The sequence below is a fragment of the Oncorhynchus kisutch genome, linkage group LG14, assembly GCF_002021735.2.
Source record: "Oncorhynchus kisutch isolate 150728-3 linkage group LG14, Okis_V2, whole genome shotgun sequence".
Classification (NCBI taxonomy): Eukaryota; Metazoa; Chordata; class Actinopteri; order Salmoniformes; family Salmonidae; genus Oncorhynchus; species Oncorhynchus kisutch.
The window spans coordinates 48,634,635-48,660,691 of NC_034187.2; the positions used below are offsets into that span (position 1 = coordinate 48,634,635).

At 42.3% G+C, this 26,057-nt stretch overlaps 1 protein-coding gene across 1 annotated transcript; it reads right to left on the reverse strand.

Annotated features, from left to right (window-relative positions):
- Window positions 1-6,952: 6,952 nt before the first annotated feature.
- Window positions 6,953-25,459, reverse strand: LOC116353389 (IgGFc-binding protein). The gene is made up of 11 exons (XM_031788468.1): window positions 25,415-25,459; window positions 16,465-16,754; window positions 15,750-16,329; window positions 15,026-15,627; window positions 11,443-12,004; window positions 11,079-11,338; window positions 10,621-10,965; window positions 9,882-10,449; window positions 8,215-8,414; window positions 7,852-8,022; window positions 6,953-7,568 (listed from the first exon to the last, which is right to left on the reverse strand). Exons 1-10 carry the CDS (start codon window positions 25,455-25,457, stop codon window positions 7,852-7,854), a joined length of 3,621 nt encoding a protein of 1,206 aa, XP_031644328.1. The 5' UTR covers window positions 25,458-25,459; the 3' UTR covers window positions 6,953-7,568.
- Window positions 25,460-26,057: the final 598 nt, after the last annotated feature.

Consider the following 26,057-nt stretch of genomic DNA (forward strand, 5'->3'; position numbering starts at 1 on the left):
AAAAAACATTGCTGCACGTCTGAAGTTTGCAAAAGAGCACCTGGTTGTTCCACACCGCTTCTGGCAGAATATTCTGTGGACAGAATAAACTAAAGTTGACTTGTTTGGAAGGAACACACACAACACTATGTGTGGAGAGAAAAAAGGTACAGCACACCAACATCAAAACCTCATGCCAACTGTAAAGTGTGGTGGAGGGAGCCTCATGGTTTGGGGCTGCTTTGCTGCCTCAGGGCCTGGACAGCTTGCTGTCATTGACGAAAAATGAATTCCCAAGTTTATCAAGACATTTTGCAGGAGAATGTAAGGCTATCTGTCCGCCAATTGAAGCTCAAAAGAAGTTGGGTGATTTAACAGGACAACGACCCAAAACAGAAGTAAATCAACAACAGAATGGCTTCAACAGAAGAAAATATGTATTCTGGAGTGGCCCAGTCAGAGTCCTGACCTCAACCCAAATGAGATGCTGTGGCATGACCTTGAGAGCGGTTCACACCAGACATCCTAAGAATATTGCTGAACTGAAACAGTTTAAAGATGAATGGTCCAAAATTCCTCCTGACCGTTGTGCAGGTCTGATCCGCAGCTACAGAAAACTTTTGGTTGAGGTTATTACTGCCAAAGGAGGGTCAACCAGTTATTAAATCCAAGGGTTCACACATTTTTCCCACCCTATACTGTGAATGTTTACACGGTGTGTTCAATAAAGACATGAACATTTATAATTGTTTGTGTGTTATTAGTTTGAGCAGACTGTGTTTGTCTATTTTTGTGACTAAGATGAAGATCAGATCAAATTTTATGACCAATTTATGCAGAAATCCAGGTCATTCCAAAAGGTTCACATACTTTTTCTTGCCACTGTAGATATGGTCATTTCCACATTTTCATAAATTCTTAGAATGTTTGAGAATTACGCATACAAAGATATGTGAAAATTCTATTGTAATAGAGTGGGAAAGCGGCTGTGAGTTAGGACAATTAATAAACATGGCAGTAAATAAAACATCTGCTTCTACTCTGACGGGGGCACCATAGCCAACCTGGGCTACAATAGGGGGCTTTATGCAAACAAGCCATTTGCCACACAGGCCTGTCATCATTCACTTTGAACTGGACTGTGTGTTTACAGGCAGTTGGGCCTCTCATCATTCACTTTGAACTGGACTGTGTGTTCACAGACAGTAGGGCCTGTCATCATTCACTTTGAACTGGACTGTGACAGCGCAACTTCAGATTATTAGATTGCATTTGCCAAAAGTCACAAAATACACTTGAATAGATTTCTGCAAATATGTCAATATCGTGGGAGTCCTCTTACAGTCCTATAGATCTAACAACCATGAATAGGTAGGCTCTCTCTCCCTCAGTTATGCACATCAACAACTAATGCTAGCCAAAGCAAGATCAACTAAAATCTAACGAAGAACATTAGATAAACCCTCTTAAACCTTTTCAACTAGTTGGCCGTCAAAATTGCTGATGGGGAATTGTAGCCTACTCATCCTTCTGCAGCTTGCCTGCAACCAAGCACAGCTTGCTACTCCCAGACACAAATGAGAGAACACCTCACTCTGACCATTTTATTCGCCCTAGCAGAGCTGGTTAGCTAGGCTGTTTGCATGTTATCTAGAACGTCCATGACTGACTTTTTTGCCTACATTTACTAATACCAGTAATATTCAGCAGGTGTTGCGCGTTCGTAAATTCATCAGTTATTCTACACTCTGGAACACTCAGATGAGAGTGCTCTGAAATCGGAGTAGATAGCCAGAATGAATTTGCGAACATAAGAGATACACTAACAAGATAAGTCGATGCTAGCTAACCAAATGACACCTACATCTCTAGCTGTGTATAGCCACCGAAAAATGATATGAGGGGAAAAGTCCGTCACTCACCCACTCCTCCAATGACATGACATCCTTCTAGCAGCTTGCAAGCTAACGTTAGGCTCCGTGTTTTTAGCTTGCTAATTAAAAAGATACGCTAGTCTATTAGCCACGTTATGACTGACTTGTGATCATTGCCCTTGCTAGTTTGATTGTATTGACATTCCCAGCCTGAGCTACATTATTTTGTTTTTGTCCAAAATATTGAGTATTGAAACTGAAACAGTGCATTCCGAATGGAGGCAGCAAACAATGTACCAGGCCAGCTGTGATTTACAACCTGATATTTTTGGAACTACCAAGAAATGTATTGATGAATCATGCATTGAACTCTATCCATCTATTCTGCCAACATTGCCCTCGTGTACGTCATGGAAAGTTGAGTCAAATAGAATCTTTAAAACCTAACACTAATAATAAGTTGTTGTTTTTTGTAGCATAAACTGTGAATTTGATATGTGTTACTGATATTATGATTGTCTGTTTGTTTCTTATCTACAAAGTAGTTAACACTGTCAGTTCCACTTTAACTACACATATTAATCTGCATCTGATAGAGAATCAGTCTTTAATTATATTCTTACCAAACAATAACTTTTTTGGTGAAATTATTCTGTAAAAAAACAAACATTAAAATGTCTACAACAAAAGCATCAAATTAATATAGCCTCTCTATTGTACTTTTCCAGATGATAATTAATTCCATGGTCTTTTAATATGTTCTGCATAGGGGATTACATTAGAGAAAGGTTATATAAAATAGTTGATTATGTACAGTGCATTAGGAAAGTATTCAGACCCCTTCCCTTTTTCCACATTTTGTATGTTATACAGGCCTATTCTAAAATTGATTTATAAATATTTATAAAAATCCTCATCAATCTACACATAATACCCCATAATGACAAAGCAAAAACAGGTTTTTAGAATTTTGGGGAAAAACAGAAATACCTTATTTACATATTCAGACTTGAAATTGAGCTCAAGTGCATCTTGTTTCCATTCATCATCCTTGAGATGTATCTACAACTTGATTGGAGTCTACCTTTGGTAAATTCAATTGATTGAACATGATTTGGAAAGGCACAAACCTGTCTTTATAAGGTCCCACAGTTGACAGTGCATGTCAGAGCAAAAACCAAGCCATGTGGTCAAAGGAATTGTCTGTAGAGCTCCGAGACAGAATTGGGTTGTAGCACAGATCTGGGGAAGGGTACCAAAATATTTCTGCAGCATTGAAGGTCCCCTTCTTCCATTATTTTTAAATGGAAGAAGTTTGGAACCACCAGGACTCTTCCTAGAGCTGGCCGCCCAGCCAAACTGAGCAATTGGGAGAGAAGGGCCTTGGTCAGGAAGACCTGAAAATATCTGTGCAGCGAAGCTCCCCATCCAGCCTGACAGATTTTGAGAGGATCTGCAGAGAAGAATGGGAGAAACTCTCCAAATACAGCTGTGCTAAGCTTGTAGCGTCATACCCAAGAAGACTCAAGGCTGTAATCGCTGTCAAAGGGTCTGAATACTTATGTAAATGTGATATTTCAGGTTTTTTATTTTTATACATTTGCAAAAATTCAAAAAATCTGTTTTATAATAGCTGCCATAGGTGCTTCAACAAAGTAGTGATTATAGGGTCTGAATACTTATATAAATGTGATATCAGTGTTTTATTTTTTATACATGTGTTAACATTTCTTAAACCTGTTTTTGCTTTGCCATTATGGGGTGTTGTGTGTAGCTTGATGAGGGAAAAATGATGTAATCCATTTCAGAATAAGGCTGTTACCCAGGTGGTGAAGGTAGGAAACAACACCTCCACTTCGCTGATCCTCAGCACTGGTGCCCCACAAGGATGCTTACTCAGCCCCTCCTGTACTCCCTGTTCAGCCATGTCTGCGTGGCCACGCATGCCTCCAACTCAATCATCAAGTTTATAGACGACACAACAGTAGCTTCTACACCTGCATTGCTTGCTGTTTGGGGTTTTAGGCTGGGTTTCTGTACAGCACTTTGAGATATCAGCTGATGTACGAAGGGCTATATAAATAAATTTGATTTGATTTGATTTGATTTAGTAGGCCTGATTACCAACAGTCACGAGACTGCCTACAGGGAGAAGGTGAGGACCCTGGGAGTGTGGTGCCAGGAAAACAACCTCTCACCCAAAGTCAACAAAACAAAGGAGCTGTTAATGGACGCCAGGAAACAGCACCCCTCTATCCACATCAACAAGACCGCAGTGGAGAAAGTGGAAACTTCAAGTTCCATGGTGTACACATCACTGACAAACTGATATGGCCCATCCACACAGACAGTGTGGTGAAGAAGGCGCAATAGCCCCTCTTCAACCTCAGGAGGCTGAAGAAATTTGTCTTGGCACCTAAAACCCTCAAACTTTTATAGATGCACAATTGAGAGCATCCTGTCGGGCTGTATCACCACCTGGTACGGCAACAGCACCACCCGCAACTGCAGGGCTTTCCAGAGGGTGGTGCGGTCTGCACAATGCATCACCGGGAGCAAACCTGCCCTCCAGGACACCTACAGCACCTGATGTCAAAGGAGGCCAAAAAGATCAAGGATAACAACCACCAAAGCCACTGCCTGTTCACCTCGCTATCATCCAGAAGGCGAGGTCAGTACAGGTGCATTAAAGCTTGGACCGAGAGACTGAAAAACAGCTTCTATCTCAAGGCCATCAGACTGTTAAACAGCCATCACTAGCATATTCGAGGCTGCTGCCTATATACATAGACTTGAAATTGTCACTGGCCACTTTAATAATGGAACACTAGTAACTTTAATAATGTTTAAATATTTTGCGTTATTCATCTCATATGTAAATACTGTATGCTATCCTATTCTGCTGTAACTTAGTCTATGCCGCTCTGACATTGCTCACCCAAAATATTTAGATATTCTTAATTCCATTGCTTTAAATTTGTGTGTATTGTGTGTATTGTTGTGAAATTGTTAGAGATTACTGCACTTTTTGAGCTAGAAACACAAGCATTTTGCTACAACCGCAGTAGCATCTGCTAAACATTTTATGTGACAAATAAAATTTGATTAAATTTTTACGTAACCAAATGTGGAAAAAGTCAAGGGGCCTGAATACTTTCCGATTCACTGTACACCAGGGATGAGGAACTTGGATGGGGGTGGGGGCCACAAAAAATCTGAACTCCTCGTGAGGGGCCGCAGTTGCTCAGCTCTGCAGATTTTGCTGCGAACAGACAGAATCATTTAGATAATCTGTTTTGGTACTGTCCATATGTGGCTTGTTTTTGGTTGCAGGTTCATGAAAAGCTGAAGAATTGCAACATTTGCCTGGAGCCTGCTGGGTGATTTGAAAAGTCATACTCAATCGATCAATAATATCATAATACTTTTTGCAAAAAATTTTTTTTTAAATTTACAATCTTTAGAAACTAAGAGAATAGAAAGGTTGAACTTTTGTGATACAGCACAGTTGAAAAATAAATGGCAAATAGAAATTAAAACTGGACGGTGTTCAACGATGGTTGAGTGGAGCTGAAGGTTGGGACTAAAAATAACAAGATAACTAATGTAAAATATACTGTGTCCGTAAAATCGCTCATCGCTGCAACTCCCCAACAGGCTCGGAAGATGCAAAGGTCAAGTCATGCGTCCTCCAAAACATGACCCGCCAAACCGCGCTTCTTAACACCCACTCGCTTAACCCGGAAGCCAGCTGCACTAATGTGTCGGAGGAAACACCGTTCAACTGATGATCGAAGTCAGCCTGCAGGCACCCACCCCAAGGAGTCGCTAGAGTGCGATGAGCCAAGTCAAGCCTCCTCGGCCAAACCCTCCCCTAACCCAGACAACGCTGGGCCAATTGTGCGCCGCCCTATGGAACTCACGGTCACGGCGGGGATTATATATATATATACTTACCGTTCAAAAGTTTGGGGTCACTTAGACATTTCCTTGGTTTTTTAAAGAAAAGCAAATTTTTTGTGCATGAAAATAACATCAAATTGATCAGAAATACAGTGTAGACATTGTTAATGGTGTAAATGACTATTGTAGCTGGAAACGTCAGATTTTATTTTAATGGAATATCTACATAGGCGTACAGATGCCCATTCTCAGCAACCATCACTCCTGTATTCCAATGACATGTTGTGTTAGCTAATCCAAGTTTATCATTTTAAAACACTATTTGATCATTAGAAAACCCTTTTGCAATCATGTTAGCACAGCTGAAAACTGTTGTGCTTATTAAAGAAAAAATACAACTGGCCTTCTTTAGGCTAGTTGAGTATCTGGAGCATCAACATTTGTGGGTTTGAATACAGGCTCAAAATGGCCAGAAACAAAGAACTTTCTTCTGAAACTCGTTAGTCTATTTTTGTTCTGAGAAATGAATGCTATTCCATGCGGGAAATTGCCAAGAAACTGAAGATCTCATACAACGCTGTGTACTACTCCCTTCACAGAACAGCGCAAACTGTCTCTAACCAGAATAGGAAGAGGAGTGGGAGGCCCCGCTGCACAACTGAGCAAGGGGACAAGTACATTAGTGTCTAGTTTGAGAAACAGACGCCCCACAAGTCCTCAACTGGCAACTTCATTAAATAGTACCTGCAAAACACTAGTCTCAACGTCAACAGTGAAGAGGCGACTCCGGGATGCTGGCCTTCTAGGCAGAGTTCCTCTGTCCAGTGTCTGTGTTCTATTGCCCATCTTAATCTTTTCTTTTTATTGGCCAGTCTGAGATATGGCTGTTTTCTTTGCAACTCTGCCTGGAAGGCCAGCATCCCGGAGTTACCTCTTTGCTGTTGAGGTTGAGACTAGTGTTTGTACAAAAAAAAAAAAACATTTATATATGACCAAAAACTTTTGAATGGTAGTGTATAATTTATAAATTTGCAAACATTTCTAAAAACCTTTTTTCTTTGTCGTTATGGGGTACTGTGTGTTGATTGATGAGAAAATATTTAATCCATTTTAGAATAAGGCTGTAACGTAACAAAATGTGGAAAAGGGGAAGGGGTCTGAATACTTTCTGAATGCACTGTACACGTTTATGAATGGATATTTCATTGTATTTTTTATTAACAAGAATGCATATTCGGAAAGATACTTTTCAGTATAATTTAGATAGCAAATTACATGGAGATAATATATATATATATATATATATATATCTTTTTTACCTTTATTTAACTAGGCAAGTCAGTTAAAAACAATTTCTTATTTACAATGATGGCCTATCCCAAACCCTAACCCAGACGAAGCTGGGCCAATTGTGCACCACCCTATGGGACTACCAGTTACGGCCGGTAGTGATACAGCCTGGAATTGAACCAGGGTCTGTGGTGACTGCGCCACTCGGGAGCCCTTTCTATTACATAGTAAATATTTAACATCTCATTTCTAACCTATAATGAGATAAGCATTTGGTTGACTTGATTACCATTGAAATGATTTCACCATTCCAAATCACTTTCTGGAATTGTTTAAAAAATATGAGGCTAGGGTTTGGCAGAAAATGGCATTCCTTCTAAATGTATTGATGGCATTCCTTCTAAATGATTTGAATTACTGTTTGTTACAAATCATTGACGAATGATCATAGGGATTTAAGGAATATGTATTTTTGCTGGGATTCTCCAATAGCAGAATGTCCTTCAGTTGTCTCACATATCACTGTAAAAGAGAAGGGGAGAGATGTTTTGAGTGCATATCATTTCCTTCTCCACTGGAACCTATCATGTAAGAATGAATGCTAACACCTGCTGTTATGTTTTCAAAAGACACTGTGGACTTTAACTTTCAAATCCTCATTAAGTTAAAATCACAGGGTTCAAGTCCAATACCCTACAAACACCATTATCTGACACACAGTCTCATATATTGATGGTTAGGTTCACAATCATATGACATTATGGTGAAGTGGCTCACCAATCCCCCAAAGTCAGAGGCTACTTACTCAGTCATGTACCCCTGCATTAAGTGACGGGATAGGATAACATCCCCGTAGACCATCCTTGACCTGACAGCTCTCTTCACTCTGGCACACCATAGACTGTGACAGAACAACTCCAGATTTTTGGCAGATGTGGACCGCAAAGCAGTTGTCTGAAATCAGGGATTCCCCTATCTAAAAACATCCCAGACACATATTAGTGAAACCTTTACACATCCAAATTTGAGTCACAGACAGCTCTCCAAAATACATAGCTCTTAATTTCATGGCCAGGTTCAGTTTCAGCTGAAAATGTCAAATCATTTTTCACATATTTCAAATAATGCTTAAAGTATGCTTTTAGTATCCAGCTTGCAGTGCCCCTACCTTAAGGGTGTGTCCACCAGTATAGCAGCTGCACTGGTCCCAGCTAACACAGCCAGTACCATTGAAGTAGAAGTCTTTGTCGCAGGCACATCCCTCAACACAGGTGGTGGGACAGTTGATGGTGTCAGATAGGCCGGGACATGGAGTTGCACAGGTTTCAGCACAGGTTTGGTAGTGGCTGTTGGCAGGACAGGAGAATGCTGTGGACATATGAGAAAATAACTATTGTTTAGTCCTTTTGCATGAACATTACTTTTAGTTATGACTTTAAATATTAGGTTATCCGAATGTGAAACCCAAAAGAAAGTTATGTTGGACTGATTTACAGAGTCAATCTGGACTCGGGTAGACATACCATAGTAAACGAAAATAAGGGACACTCAAATTTAGTACGTTTGGTATAGTATGTAATTCATTTGTGGATGTCCACCACCCATTTCGTATGATATGTTACGAATTACAATTCGCATGATATTTTGCGAACTGCAATTCATACATTATGTTAAGAATTTACAATACATATGATATGTTACAAATTCCAATTTGTCATGGCTAAGGTTAGCTAGGTGGCTAATGTTAGCTTAACTAGGGGTTAGGGATAGGGGTTAAAGTTAGGGCTAGGAGTTAGGTTAAAGGGTTAAGGTTAGGGGAAGGGTTAGCTAACATGCTAAGTAGTTGCAAAGTAGCTCAAAAGTAGTAAGTAATTGCAAAGTTGCTAATTAGCTAAAATGCAAAAGTTTTCTGTGATGAGAATGTCAGGGGTTCACCTTGGGGTCCTGATAGGGGATGTACCAAATGTTTGATGTATTGTAATAATTTAATATGCTTATGTTGTATTAATAGAAGGGGAGGGTTTATAGGGACCTAGACTACAGATTAACAATATATATATATATATATAAAGGTTTAATATTGTTCCACAGTCTTTTCTAATCTCTGCCTCTTATATATATATATATATATAAAGGTTTAATATTGTTCCACAGTCTTTTCTAATCTCTGCCTCTTATAAAGAAACTGTCTAAGAAATGTGTGACTGTTAAGACAGAACTCTGCAGGGGAGTGTAAGCGATAAGAGACTAGTCAGACATTCCACTATAAATCAACTTGGACATTTACTGCTAAGCTTTTAGATAACACTAAAACTCTTGTTTATGTGTAGGCATGGTTTTGGTCTCATGAGTAGAAGGTAATGACGTAGGCAGTTACATCACAGGGGGTTGACTACAAGCATGATAAAAGCAACTTGGGACCTTTTCTATTTTGCAGAACTTACTCGGAAACATGCGTGCTATGTTCCTGTTAACTTCTGTCTGCAATTGCATTAATAAAGGTTTTTGAATGATTTAATTAAAGATATTGTCAGAATGCTAATTTCACCAATGAGCCAATGATTGACAAGGAACAAGGAACGAACTCCAACAAGAACATGCATGCTGGATGTTCGCGTTATACGCCCACCCATCTAACCCAACCAGCCACCGTCCTTTTGTTTTGTATGGTTGGGGCGGCATGTAGCCTAGTGGTTAGAGCGTTGCACTAGTAACTGAAAAGTTGCAAGAGTGTCCTGGATTTTCCTTTACTACGTTACGTCTACTCTATGAGACCAGCCTGAGAGAGTTATAGAAAAATTGGTCTAGTGTTAGAAAAAAAACTAAACTACTCACGGCAAAAGGTTGGTGATCTCCAGCTTTCGATCTTTACACCAAAGTCCTGACAGTCTAACATGTAAGCAGCAACACTGCGGCAAAGCATTTTTGGATCTCCCTCAGCCATACAGACATCAAAGAGGCAGTCTCTGAAGTAAGAGGCTGGATCTATCTCATGGTGGCATGCGGCAAAGGGTCCTTTAGGATCCGTAATGATACCACAGTCAGCACCAAACAAGGCTTTCTTCTTAGAGTTACACTTCGGACAGAAGTCTCCGCTGCAACCGTCCTCACACACCACCCCAGGCATGCTGACCTTCCAGGCCGCCCCAAAAGAGTTGACGTTTTTGGCCATCTGTCCACCAGGTAGCAGGAACTCATCATTCTTGTTACCATTGAAATTGCCACACAGACCACAGGTCTTGCCTCTGTAGTTGCCAGGGACAGTGACGGTGACGTGGTACACAAGGTCATAGGTAACTCTTAGGCCGAAGTCTGTCAATATGACATCATTCGAGCCATCCTGATAAATCTGCACTGCACCGTTGTGTAGGCTCAATGGGAGGTTAGTCAGGATGCCGTTCACCTGGGGAAGACATGTTGTGTTTGATTCTCACTCACTTCTGGGCTGCAATTAAACTCAATCTGAGTGTTTTTTTTTTTTGTATGGATGTGTCAGTCGTCAATATGAATATTTTTTTTTTTTTTAAGATCATTAACGGAACACAGAGACATGATAAAAAAAAAATATACATACCATGATCAATCCGATTTGGTTCCTGCGTAGAATGAGAATGTTACCATAGACTTCTACAGCTAAAAGCTTGGCAACGGACACTTTTGGAGCTGATGACATAGCATACCACTTCTCGTTCTCCACCACCACAGAGAAGGGGTTGAGGTGTGTGCCTTCCAGATGGCAGCCTTGAGCTGCAGTATAGGTGCAGGTGCCTTGGAAGTCATAGGTGTTGTTGTCAAATGTGTTGTAATGTGGGTCGCCTGAGATGGAACAAACTCCTTTTCCAACAGGCTGGCAATCCCTGACGCCGTTCTTCACCTCACACTTCTCATTGGGTCCACAGGAAAAGCTCTGACATTTCATCTAAAAATAACAGTTCCATTATTTTGTACACAAGATGTTAATACAAGTTTATAAGGGTTTACACTCAATTACAGAAAGGTAGGTCCTATTTTTCTGTCATTCATCATCCCTACCGTGCCATTGCATGTGCATTCTTGCTGACAGAGTCCATTGGGGTAGAAGACTTGTCCATTTTTGTAGTATCTTCCTTCGTGAAGACAACCACACTGGGAGAGATGAACACATTGGTCTCCGCTGAGAAGGAAGCCAGTATCACAGGCACATTCCTCTTTGCACAGAGCTTCACAGCCAGTGGGTGCTGACAGGCTCTGACATGTGGCTGAACAGCCCGGGGCACAAAGCCTATAGTGGCTGTTCGCAGGGCACTGGGCATCTACGAGAATTGACAATTGCAAAATGTAAATGCATAGTCACCATCTAAATTACCTGACATGTAATTTGTAAAAAAAAATACAAAAATCAAATAAACATCCATACCACAGAATTGATCTGACCTCCAGGAGTAGACCATGGCCCCTTTATCCTGGCAGGCAGCTGTGTAGGCAGTTAGGGTATTGCACTGCATGTTCCTGTTTCCCTGGTACAGACAGACATCATACAGACAGTCTTGAACGAAACCCATGGGTTCCACCTTGGAGTGACAGTCACGAAAGGGGCCTGTTGGGTCACTGATGAGGCCACAGTACTTGTTTGTCATGTACTGATCCCTCTGGGCGATGCTACAGTCAGGACAGGGGCCTTTGCAGCCGTTCACACAACCAGGGATCTTTGTTAATATCCAGCTCTGACCGAACTCCTCTGCAGTGGCAGCCTGCTTTCCATCCTTCATCTGCATGTCGTCGTTTGGATTGTGGTTGTAGTTGCCACACAGGCCGCACATTGCATTTGCATAAGTGTTGGGGACGGTGACTGTCGCTATGCTGTTCCAGTCATAGGACACTTCCACCTCAAAGTCAGTTTTGATCACAGCAAACCAACCGCTCTTGTATATGTGCAGTTTATTGAGTTTTACAGGAAGATTCACAAGTTCACCATTCACCTTTGAAGGAAACAAAAAAGTAGAGGAATGGTTCAGTTAACCTCAGTGTTGACCTTTTTAACATATACAGTGCCTTCAAAAAGTATTCACACCCCTTGACTTTTCCACATTTTGTTGTGTTACAGCCTGAATTTAAAATCGATTAAATCAATATTTTTTATTTAACTAGGCAAGTCAGTTAAGAACAAATTCTTATTTACAATGACTGCCTACACCGGCCAAACCCAGACAACACTGGGCCAATTGTGAACCGCCCTATGGGACTCCAAATCACAGGCAGTTGTGATACAGCCTGGAATTGAACCAGGGTCTGTAGTGACACCTCTAGCACTTAGGTGCAGTGCCTTAGACCTCTGCGCCACTAAGTTTCACAGATAGTGAAATAATAGTGTTTAACCTCTAAAAGGCTTCTACTAAGCTAACATATGGAATGTTTTAACATGATTCTTGAAAGACTACCTTATCTCTACCCCGCGCATACAATTATCTGTAACATGGCACAGTAGGGAGGATGAATGATAGACAAATAGGGCCTGCCTTTCTGTAATTGAGTGTAAACCCTTATAAACTTGTATTAACATATTGTGTGCGAAATGATTGAACTATGATTGAACTGTTATTTTTAGATGAAGTGTCAGAACTTTTCCTGTGGACCCTTGTAGAGGTTAAACATGCTGTGATAGGAGACAACTAAGGAGGGATCAACAGCATTGTAGTTACAGTACTTCACAATACTAACCTAATTGACAGAGTGAAAAGAAAGAAGCCTGTACAGAATACAAATATAGCAAAACATGCATCCTGTTTGCAATAAGGCACTAAAGTAAAACAGCAAAACGTGCCAAAGAAATTAACTTCTTGCCCTGCAAACAAAGTGTTTTGTTTGAGGCAAATCCAACACAACACATCATTGATATTTGATACGGATACTTCATATTTTCAAGCATGGTGGTGACGGCATCATATGGGCATGCTTTTCATCTGCAAGGACTAGCGAGTTTTTTATATAAAAAAAACAGAATAGAGCTAAGCTAGGCCAAAATCCTAGAAAACCTGGTTCAGTCTGCTTTTCAATAGACCCTGGGAGACAAATTCACCTTTCAGCAGGACAATAACCTAAAACACAAGACCAAATATAAACTCAGCAAAAAAATAAACGTCCTCTCACTGTCAACTGCATTTATTTTCAGTAAACTTAACGTGTATATATTTGTATGAACATAACAAGATTCAACAACTTCCACAGACATGTGACTAACATAAATGGAATAATGTGTCCCTGAACAAAGGGGGAGTCTAAATCAAAAGTGACAGTCAGTATCTGTTGTGGCCACCAGCTACATTAATTACTGCAGTGCATCTCTTCCTTATGGACTGCATCAGATTTGCCAGTTATAGCTGTTACCCCACTCTTCCACCAAGGAACCTGCAAGTTTTCAGACAATTCTGGAGGGAATGGCCCTAGCCCTCACCCTCCGATCCAACAGGTCCCAGACGTGCTCAATGGGATCTTCGCTGGCCATGGCAGAACACTGACATTCCTGTCTTGCAGGAAATCACGCACAGAACTAGCAGTATGGCTGGTGGCATTGTCATTCTAGAGGGTCATGTCAGGACGAACCTGCAGGAAGGGTACCACATGAGGGAGGATGATGTCTTCCCTGTAACGCACAGCATTGAGATTGCCTGCAATGACAACAAGCTCAGTCCGATGATGCCGTGACACACCAGCCCAGACCATGACGCACCCTCCACCTCCAAATCCACCTCCAAACGCTCATTACTTTGACGATAAATGCGAATCCGACCATCACCCCTGGTGAGACAAAACTGTGACTCGTCAGTGAAGAGCACTTTTGCCAGTCCTGTCTGGTCCAGCAACGGTGTGCCCATAGGCGATGTTATTGCCGGTTATTGCCCTGGCCACCTGCCTTACAACAGGCCTACAACCCTCAGTCCAGCCTCTCTCCTATTGCGGACAGTCTGAACACTGATGGAGGGATTGTGCATTTCTAGTGTAACTCGGGCAGTTGTTGTTGCCATCCTGTACCTGTCCAGCAGGTGTGATGTTCGGATGTACCGATCCTGTGCAGGTGTTGTTTCACGTGGTCTGCCACTGCGAGGACGATCAACTGTCCGTCCTGTTTCCTTGTAGCGCCTTGTAGCGCTGTCTTAGGCATGTCACAGCAATTTATTGCCCTGGCAACGTTATGCAATCCTCATGCCTCCTTGCAGCATGCCTAAGGCACGTTCACGCAGATGAGCAGGGACCCTGGGCATATTTCTTTTGGTGTTTTTCAGAGTCAGTAGAAAGGCCTCTTAGTGTCCTAAGCTTTCACAACTGTGACCTTAATTGCCTACCATCTGTAAGCTGTTAGTGTCTTAACAACCTTTCCACAGGTGCATGTTCATTCATTGTTTATGGTTCATTGAACAAGCATGTGAAACAGTGTTTAAACCCTTTACAATGAAGGTCTGTGAAGTTATTTGGATTTTTACGAATTATCTTTGAAAGACAGGGTCCTGAAAAAGGGGCGTTTCTTTTTTTGCTGAATTTATATTGGAGTTGCTTACCAAGGCAACATTGAATGTTCCTGAGTGGCTTAGTTACAGTTTGGACTTATATCGACTTCAAAATCTATAGCAAGACTTGAAAATGGCTGTCTAGCAATGCTCAACATCCAATTTGACAGAGCATGAAGAATTTCAAAAATATTATTGCAATTATTGTACAATCAGGTGTGCAAAGCTCTTAGAGACTTACCCAGAAATACTCACGACTGTAATCGCTGCCAATGGTAATTCTAACATGTATTGACTCACGCATGTGAATACTTATGAAAATCAGATATTTCTGTACTTAATTTTCAAGAAATTTGCAATCCATTCTGAAAACATGTTTTCACTTTGTCATTATGGGGTACACTATTTAATCAATGTGGAATAAATGAAAGGGTATGAGTATTTTCTGACGGCATTGTAATCAAAACTATGCGATTTCTATTACAAGTAATTTCTTACCATCACAAATCCTGGGTGCTCTTTGCTGATGACAATCGTGTACCCATAGACCTTGACCTCTACCAGCTTGGTGATGGACCCCACCTTTTTATCTCGTCCATCGTTCTGTATGGCAACACTAAAGTGCTCCAGGCTGGTGTCATTGGAGCAGACACTAGCCATCTGATATACACAGGTGCCCTGGAAGTTGTAGAGTTGTCCATCGAAGGTGTGGTAATGTGGATCACCAGACACCATGCATGAGGAAAAGGTTGTAGGGTAGCAGCCTCTTATGCCATCAACCACCTTGCACTGCTGTCCAAGTGGACAACTGGCCACCTGGCTCTCAACACTCCCACCAGTGGAGCTGCAGTTACAGCGTTTGGTACAGCTCTCATCCCCCCAGAAAGATGTTCCGGCTTCGACATAGTGGCCTTTGTACTGGCAGCCACATTGGGACTTCGGCACACACTTGTTCCCACTGCGCAGGTGGCCCTCGTCACAGATACAGGCCTCCACACAGCTGGCTTTGCATTTTGAGGGAGAATTTGGGTCTTCACAGGTGGCAGGGCAGGCGCTTCCACAGAACTCATAGTGACTGTGCTCTGGGCATTCAGGCTTGGCTGGGGGAAAAGACCACAAACCACACTCAGTTTTATAACATTTGAAATGGGAAATAAAGTATTGCAGTCCTTTATGCTCGAATCCTCCTGAAAATGATCAGTTGTCTTTGCAAGTCACTCACGGCAATGGGCAATGCCCCTCCAGTTGTACACTCTGATCCCAGCCCTCTGGCAGGCATCGGTGTACACCTGCAGGGTGTCACACATGTACGTCTTCATGATCTCGCCTCGACAAAGGTCATACAAGCAGTTCTCCTGGAAGATCTTGTAGTCAATGGCGGCATTGCAATTTTTGAAGGGTCCGTTCATTATCTCTGTGAGAAAGGTGCAAAAGATCTCCCTTTCTAAGTGCTTAACAAAGCCGCTCTCACAGTTCTCACATTGGCCTGTGCACTCATCTCTGCAGTAGGCATCACCTCCCTTGTCTGATACCCTCCAGCTCTTGCCTAGGGCCACAACATTACTGGCAAGGGAGCCACTGGGAGTGGTGAGTTCGTCATCCTGTTTGCCATTAAAGTTGCCGCACATGCCACACACCTTGCCTGCCAGGTTCCTGGGCATAGTCACCACCAGGTACTTCAGCCAATCATACTGCACCATCAGACCAAAGTCTGTCTCCAGGACAACTGAGAATCCACTCTGGGAGAGTTTCAATTTGCCATTGTCTAAGCTGATGGGAAGATTCCACAACTGGAAGTTAACCTGCAAGGAAATCAAACCACATTAGAAAAATAATTTACACACGGTACATGCAGATACAGTACACCCATATACACCAAACAAAGACAAGGATTGTTGAACAGATAACACAGATAGAAAACTTGTGACTCCACTCACCCGGACAAGACCAAATTCAGAGTTGACAATGTCAATGTTGACTCCGTAAACCTTGATGGTGACCATTCCCACTGAGGTAAGCTGCGAGTTTGCACGATCCTCCACATTCTTGGCCTGCACCTCAAAGGCTGGGTGGTCCTTGTCAACATGGCAGTTCTTAGTCATGATGTAGGTGCAGTTGCCCATGAAGCTGTAGTAGTGGCCGTCGAACGTGCGGTAGTGGGGGTCGCCCATTGCCCAGCAGGTGCCTATCTTTGGTGGGACAGTAGCTGGTCCTGCAGAGCAGAGTCCTACAAAGTGCTCTAATGGTAAATGTTATGTTCCTCAAAGTGGACAGAAAATCCCTATAATTGATTTGATCTGTCTAGATACCATAATTGTATGTCCTTTGTTCAGCTGTAGCAATTATGCAACATTTTATACTATGCCATTGGCACAGATTTGGTCAGCTGAACACTTTTTGTGATAGTCAATAGAACACAATCTCTGTCATTGTGGATTTGCAGGGCTAATATGTACCTAACACACACATTTTTATATTGTAAGTTATCAGTGTCAGCATAGCAAATACCCTTTGTTTTATCTAGAGGGCTCTGTTCTGGGGTGGCGTTAAGGCAGCGCTAGTGTCAAACGTACATTGGTTTGCAATTTCATCATGTAAAGACAGGCTCACTGGCATTTTCCAGCCCTAACGCCAGGTTTGTCTGTCTTATACATTGCATTCGGAAAGTATTCAGACCGCTTGATTTTTCCACATTTTGTTATGTTACAGCCATATTATTTTCTATACAAAATATCCCATAATGGGATCCCATAATGGGATATAAAAGGATGAAACAGCGTCTGTGCCACCAATAAGTACAGATAGTAGTATGAATCTCCTCGCACAGTCCCCGCAGCCGGATAATTTTCTTATTGCTTCTGGAAGGAAATGCTGTAGGAATATTATTCAACTGGTGTCGCTCATTCAGACGACAGAAACTTTCAACCAGTTCTCCCCATTAAGAAATTGGTCGGAGTCAGAGGCCGAGCCTTATTTGGTCTCTCCTACTACCGTTACGGGGTCTGAGACGCCAAAGCCTCCCACCATTAGCTCTGACAGATTGATAACCCTAGTCATTGGCGACTCTGTTACCCGCAGTATTAGACATAAAATGAATCATGAGAATTTGTAGATAATTGGCCCTCTTTCTGGGACTCACTCACAAACAGGACCAAGCCTGGCCTGCTGAGGAGTGACGGACTCCATCCTAGCTGGAGAGGTGCTCACATCTTATCTACAAACATAGACAGGGCTCTAACTCCTCTAGCTCCACAATGAGATAGGGAGCAAACCAGGCAGCAGGCTGTTAGCCAGCCAGCCTACCAGCTTAGTGGAGTCTGCCACTAGCACAGTCAGTGTAGTCAGCTCAGCTGGACACATTGAGACCGTGTCTGTGCCTCGATCTAGGTTGGGCAAAACTAAACACGGTGGTGTTTGCCTTAGCAATCTCAGTGGAATAAAGACCTCCTCCATTCCTGTCATTATTGAAAGAGATTGTGTTATCTCACATCTCAATATAGGGCTATTTAATGTTAGATCCCTCACTTCCAAGGCAGTAATAGTCAATGAACTAATCACTGATCATAATCTTGATGTGATTGGCCTGACTGAAACATGGCTTAAGCCTGATGAATTTACTGTGTTAAATGAGGCCACACCTCCTGGTTACACTAGTGACCATATCCTCCGCGCATCCGGCAAAGGCGGAGGGGTTGCTAACATTTACGATAGCAAATTTAAATTTGCAAAAAATAAACAACTGCATTTTCGTCTTTTGAGCTTCTAGTCATGAAATTTATGCAGCCTACTCAATCACTTTTTATAGTTACTGTTTACTGGCCTCCTGGGCCATATACAGCGATCCTCTCTGAGTTCCCTGAATTCCTATCAGATTTTGTAGTCATGGCAGATAATGTTCAAATCTTTGGTAATTTTAATATTCCCATGGAAAAGTCCACAGACCCAGTCCAAAAGCCTTTCGGAGCCATCATCGACTCTGTGGATTTTGTCCAATATGTCTCCGGACCTACTCACTGCCACAGTCATACTCTGGACCTTGTTTTGTCCCGTGGAATAAATGTTGTGGATCTTATTGTTTTTCCTCATAATCCTGGACTATCGGACCACCATTATATTACATTTGCAATAGCAACAAATAATCTGCTCAGACCCCAACCAAGGATCATCAAAAGCCGTGCTATAAATTCTCAGACAACCCAAAGATTCCTAGATGCCCTTCCAGACTCCCTCCATCTACCCAAGGACGTCAGCGTACAAAAATCAGTTAACCACCTAACTGAGGAACTCAATTTAACCTTGCGTAATACCCTAGATGCAGTCTCACCCCTAAAAACAAAAAACATTTGTCATAAGAAACTAGCTCCCTGGTATACAGAATATACCCGAGCTCTGAAGCAAGCTTCCAGAAAATTGGAACGGAAATGGAGCTACACCAAACTAGAAGTCTTCCGCCTAGCTTGGAAAGACCGTAACGTGCAGTATCGAAGAGCCCTCACTGATGCTCGATCATACTACATGTATTTTTCTTAATTGAGGAAAATAAGAACAATTTAAAATTTATTTTTGATACTGTCGCAAAGCTAACTAAAAAGCAACATTCCCCAAGAGAGGAAGGCTTTCACTTCAGCAGTGATACATTTGACGAAAAGATCATGATCATTACAAAGCAAATCACGGACTCCTCTTTAAATCTGCGTATTCCTCCAAAGCTCAGGTGTCCTGAGTATGCACAAAACTGGCAGGACCTAGGATCAAGGGAGACACTCAGGTTTTTTAATACTATATCTCTTGACACATTGATGAAAATAATCATGGCCTCTAAACCTTCAAGCTGCATGCTGGACCCTATTACAACTAAACTACTGAAAGAGCTGCTTCCTGTGCTTGGCCCTCCTATGTTGAACATAATAAACAGCTCTCTATCCACCGGATGTGTACCAAACTCACTAAAAGTGGAAGTAATAAAGCCTCTCTTGAAAAAGCCAGACCTTGACCCAGAAAATATAAAATAACTATCGGCCTATATCCTTTTTTCTACTGTGTTATTGACTTGTTAATTGTTTACTCCATGTGTAACTCTGTGTTGTCTGTTCACACTGCTATGCTTTATCTTGGCCAGGTCGCAGTTGTAAATGAGAACTTGTTCTCAACCAGCCTACCTGGTTAAATAAAGGTGAAATAAAAATAAATAAATAAATGTTGAAAATCCCATTACTCTCAAAAAAACAAACAAATGTTGCACGGCAACTCACTGCCTTCCTGAAGACAAACAATGTACGAAACGCTTCAGTCTGGTTTTAGACCACATCATAGCACTGAGACTGCACTTGTAAAGGTGGTAAATGACCTTTTAATTGACGTCAGACCAAGGCTCTGCACCTGTCCTCGTTTTCCTAGGCCTTAGTGCTGCTTTTGATACCATCAATCACCACATTCTTTTGGAGAGATTGGAAACCCAAATGAGTCTATACGGACAAGTTCTGGCCTAGTTTAGATCTTATCTGTCGGAAAGATATCAGTTTGTCTCTGTAGATGGTTTGTCCTCTGACAAATAAACTGTACATTTCGGTGTTCCTCAAGGCTCCGATTTAGGACCACTATTGTTCTCACAATTTATTTTACCTCTTGGTGATGTCATTCGGGAAACAATGTTAACTTACATTGCTTTTCGGATGACACACAGCTGTACATTTTGATGAAACATGGTGAAGCCCCAAAATTGCCCTCCCTGGAAGCCTGTGTTTCAGACATAAGGAAGTGGATGGCTGCAAATGTTCTACTTTCAACCTCGGACAATACAGACATGCTAGTTCTTAGGTCCCAAGAAACAGAGAGATCTTCTGTTGGATCTGACAATTAATCTTGATGGTTGTACAGTCGTCTCAAATAAAACTGTGATGGGCCTTGGCGTTACTCTGGACCCTGATCTCTCTTTTGACGAACATATCATGACTGTTTCAAGGACAGCTTTTTCCATCTACGTAAAATTGCAAAATCTGAAACTTTATGCCAAAAATTATGCAGAATAATTTATCCATGCTTTTGTCACGTCTAGGTTAGACTACTGCAATGCTTTACTTTCCGTCTACCCGGATAAAGCACTAAATAAACTTCAGTTAGTGCTGAACACGGCTGCTGGAATCATGACTAGAACCAAAAAATGTGATCATATTTCTCCAGTGCTAGCCTCTCTACACTGACTTCCTGTTAAGGCTAGGGCTGATTTCAAAGTTTTACTGCTAACCTACAAAGAATTACATGGGCTTGCTCCTACCTATCTTTCCGATTTGGTCCTGTCGTACATACCTACACGTGCGCTACGGTCACAAGACGCAGGCCTCCTTTACTGTCCATACAATTTCTAAGCAAACAGCTGGAGGCAGGGCTTTCTCTTGTAGAGCTCAATTTTTATGGAACGGTCTGCCTATCCATGTGAGAGACGCAGACTCGGCCTCAACCTTTAAGTCTTTATTGAAGACTTATCTCTTCAGTAGGTCCTATGATTGAGTGTAATCTGGCCCAGGGGTGTGAAAGTGAACGGCAAGGCACTGAAGCAACGAACCGCCCTTGCTGTCTCTGCTTGGCCAGTTCCCCTCACTCCACTGGGATTCTCTGCCTCAAAGCCTATTACAGGGGCTGAGTCACAGGCCTACTGGTGCTCTTCCATGCCGTCTCTAGGAGGGGTGCCTCACTTGAGTGGGTTGAGTCACTGATGTGACCTACCTGTCTGGGTTGACGCCCCCCCTTGGGTTCGTGCCGTGGGGGAGATCTTCGTGGGCCATACTCGGCCTTGTCTCAGGACAGTAAGTTGGTGGTTGAAGATATCCCTCCAGTGGTGTGGGGGCTGTGCTTTGGCAAAGTGGGTGGGGTTATATCCTGCCTGTTTCGCCCTGTCCGGGGGTACCGTTGAACGGGTCCACAGTGTCTCCCGACCCCTCCTGTCTCATTCTTCAGTATTTATGCTGCAATAGTTTATGTGTTGGGGGGCTAGGATCAGTCTGTTATATCTGGAGTGTTTCTTCTGTCTTATCCGGTGTCCTGTGTGAATGACCTGAGCCCTAGGACCATTCCTCAGGACTACCTGTCCTGATGATTCCTTGCTGTCCCCAGTCCACCTGGTCGTGCTGCAGCTCCAGTTTCAACTGTTCTGCCTGCGGCTATGGAACGCTGACCTGTTCACCGGACGTGCTACCTTGTCCCAGACCTGCTGTTTTCAACTCTCTAGAGACAGTAGGAGCGGTAGAGATACTCTGAATGATCAGCTATGAAAAGCCAACTGACATTTACTCCTGAGGTACTGACCTGTTGCACCCTCTACAACCACTGTGATTATTTTTATTTGAACCTGCTGGTCATCTATGAACATTTGGACATCTTGGCCATGTTATGTTATAATCTCCACCCGGCACAGCCAGAAGAGGACTGGCCACCCCTCATAGCCTGGTTCCTCTCTAGGTTTCTTCCTAGGTTCTGGCCTTTCTAGGGAGTTTTTCTTAGTCACCGTGCCTCTACACCTGCATTGCTTGCTTTTGGGGTTTTAGGCTGGGTTTCTGTACAGCACTTTGTGACATCAGCTGACGTAAGAAGGGCTTTATAAATACACTTGATTGAAAGGGAAGCACAGCCATGAGCTGCCCAGTGCCACGAGCCTACCAGACGAGCTAAACTATTTCTATGCTCGCTGAAACATGCATTAGAGCACCAGCTGTTCCGGAAGACTGTTTGATCACGCTCTCTGCAGCCAATGTGAGTAAGACCTTTAAACAGGTTAACATTCACAAGGCCGCAGGGCCAGACGGATTGCCAGGACGTGTCTTCACTGATATTTTCAACCTCTCCCCTGTCCGAGTCTGTAATACCAACATGTATTAAGAAGACCACCATAGTGCCTGTGCCCAAGAACACTAAGGTAACCTACCTAAATGACTACCGACCCGTAGCACTCACATCTGTAGCCATGAAGTGCTTTGAAAGGCTGGTCATGGCTCACATCAACACCATTATCCCAGAAACCCTAGACCTGCTCCGATTTGCAAACCAACCCAACACATCCACAGATGATGCAGTCTCTATTGCACTACACACTGCCCTGTCCCACCTGGACAAGAGGAACACCTATGTGAGAATGTTATTCATTGACTACAGTTCAGAGTTCAACACCATAGTGCCCTCAAAGCTCATCAATAAGCTAAAGACACTGGGACAAGACACCTCCCTCCGCAACTGGATCCTCCCTCCGCCCCCAGGTGGTGAGGGTAGGTAGCAACACATCCGCCACGCTGATCCTCAACACAGGAGCACCTCAGGGGTGCATGCTCAGCCCCTCCTGTACTCCCTGTTCACTCATGACTGCACGGCCAGTCACGACCCCAACACCATCATTTAGTTTGCAGATGACACAACAGTGGTTGGCCTGATCACCGACAATGACGAAACAGCCTATAGGGAGGAGGTCAGAGACCTGGCTATGTGGTGCCAGGACAACAACCTCTCCCTCAACGTGATCAAGACCAAGGAGATGATTGTGGACTACAGATAAAAGAGGATCGAGCACGCCCCCATTCTCATCGATGGGGCTGCAGTGGAGCAGGTTGATGAGAGCTTCAATTTCCTTGATGCCCACATCACCAACAAACTAATATGGTCCAAGCACACAAAGACAGTCGTGAAGAGGGCACGACAAAACCTTTTCCCCTCAAGAGACTGAAAAGATTTGGCATAGGTCCTCAGATCCTCAAGAGGTTCTACAGCTTCACCATCGAAAGCATCCTGACTGGTTGCATCACTGCCTGGTATGGCAACTGCTCGGCCCCCGACCGCAAGGCACTACAGAGGGCAGTGCGAACGGCCCAGTACATCACTGGGGCCAAGCTTCCTGTCATCCAGGACCTCTATACCAGGCGGTGTCAGAGGAAGGCCCTAAAAATGGTCAACTACTCCAGCCACCCTAGTCATAGACTGTTCTTGTCACGTTCTGACCATCGTTCGTATGTGTTTTCCTTGTATTAGTGTTGGTCAGGATGAGCTGGGTGGGCATTCTATGTTGTGTGTCTGGTTTGTCTATTTCTATGTTTGGCCTGATATGGTTCTCAATCAGAGGCAGGTGTTAGTCATTGTCTCTGATTGGGAACCATATTTAGGTAGCCTGTTTTGTGTTGGGTTTTGTGGGTGATTGTTCCTGTCTCTGTGTTTGCACCAGATAGGACTGTTTAGGTTTTCACTTTTCTTGTTTTGTTTAGTCTGTTCATGTATAGTCGTCTTTATTAAAAACATGAATAACCACCACGCTGCATTTTGGTCCGCCTCTCTTTCACCAGAAGAAAACCGTTACAGTTCTCTCTGCTACCGCACGGCAAGCAGTACCAGACTGCCAAGTCTAGGTCCAAGAGGCTTCTAAACAGCTTCTACCCCCAAGATATAAGACTCCTGAACACCTCATCAAATGGCTACCCAGACTATTTGCATTGTCCACTCCCCACACCCTCTCTTTTACGCCCCTGCTACTCTCTGTTATTATATACGCATTGTCACTTTAATAACTCTATCTGCATGTACATATTTCCTTAATTACCTCGACTAATTTAGTGTCTTAGAGACTATATAATCTCGCTATTGTTATTTTACTGCTGCTCTTTAATTGCTTGTTACTTTTCTTATCTTATTCTTATCCGTATTTTTTTAACTGCATTGTTGGTTAGGTGTTGTTGTTTTAATATTATATGCCCACGGAGAGAAATGATGGTGCCTGTAAGTGTGACAGCCTATTTAAAACAGGTTGTTGTTTTGATTTAAAATATTTGTTCTCTTGTTAGGCCTTATCAATAATTTATTTAATATTGCATTTTGACAATGTTTGCCATGTTCATGCTCAGCCATAATGCAATTTACAGTATGCCTTACCCCTATATCCGTGTGAATGCTATTGAAGCCATGCAATTACTTACAGTAGAACAATGTGGACTGCAAATGGGTTCAAGTTAAGGTATTTAGTAAAGATAGGTCTACATTTTGTTATTTTGTTTCTGTAAGCCATTTAACAAACTATAACAGACCAACTTTGGAATTACAGTTGATTCCAAGTCAATACATAAAAGACCTTAAATACACAACTTGAAGCAACCACATATTTAGCCATGGTGCATGTTCAGATTGGTCAGTGAGGGGAGTCAAGCCTCGACATACCTACAACTTGTTTATTTATTCAAACCCAGCCCTTTCGCACCAACGCCAGCAAGTGCGCTGATAATTGTGATAGTGAAAAATAGCATAAATCTACCGCCTGCGCTTAAATTTACCATTGCGTTAGGTTTGTTCAAATAGAGCCCATAGTCTTTCCATATTCCACAGGTCTTATCAGATTGCAATTTAATAGTCACCCACAGCACAATATTGCTGTATTTTCATTTTCCGCTGTTCAAATAAGAACTGTAAGAGAGATAATAATGAATATTATTTGGATATAGTTTAGAATTGCAATTTTACACAGTCTAACATGTACTCAGCAACCATTTATCATTTCTGAATCAGTCTCACTGTAGGAATAACCTTTTACAGTGGTTTGATATGCAATATTTTATTGTAGTACTGATTTAAATGCGTCTTGTGTGCATGGCACCTCATTTGTATTAACATCACGGTAGCACATTTATCAATGGTTTCTATTTCTTTGCAGACTATCCTTTCTCTGTTTTTATTACTCTTAACATTTGGAAAAATGAAAAAAATTGACAAAATAAAGATGGTCACACACTCTAAACACTGTATGCTCCCAGTCATTTAATGGGAAACCACCCACAATTAATGGGTAAACACCAACGTTCTTCAGGATTATTGTTGGTAAAAAAAAGAAAAGAAAAGGACAACAAAACCCTGACTTTCAGGACTCACCACTCAGCAGTAGCACCACAAAGCTAGACAGTAACATCCACATAGCTGAAACCAGAGAATACAGTTAACACCCCAAAGGACAACTATACACTCTCATCAGCAATGCCTGTGTCTACAATGATGAGTCAAGTGAGACTAATGCCCATTTCACAACATAGAAAATCAACATTTAATCATAATAAATAAATACATTGATATTAGTAACAATTGTGTTGAAATGGGGACATTGAACAATGTCAATGAAAGGCATATTCTTAAATTATCATCCGAGGTATGGTTGTATCATAACAAAACAATATATGCCAATTATCTGGAATTCAGTATTCTCTTACCTGAGCTGGAAAACTGGTGTGATGGGGTCTTTGTAGCTCAGCCTTAAATTCTATTCGGCTTCTGCCCAAGAGCCAATGAGGCTCTCTGATCATCAGTACAATACAATCAGCACACCCACACCCACACATGGTGAAGCCTTCATAAAGCAGGTTGGCATCCTACACCTGTATACTGTTTTTTTTATTTAACTAGGCAAGTCAGTTATTAAGAACAAATTCTTGTTTACAATGAAAGCCTACAGTTGTTTAACTGCATTGTTCAGGGGCAGAACAACAGATTTTGACCTTGTCTGCTCAGGGATTTTATCCAT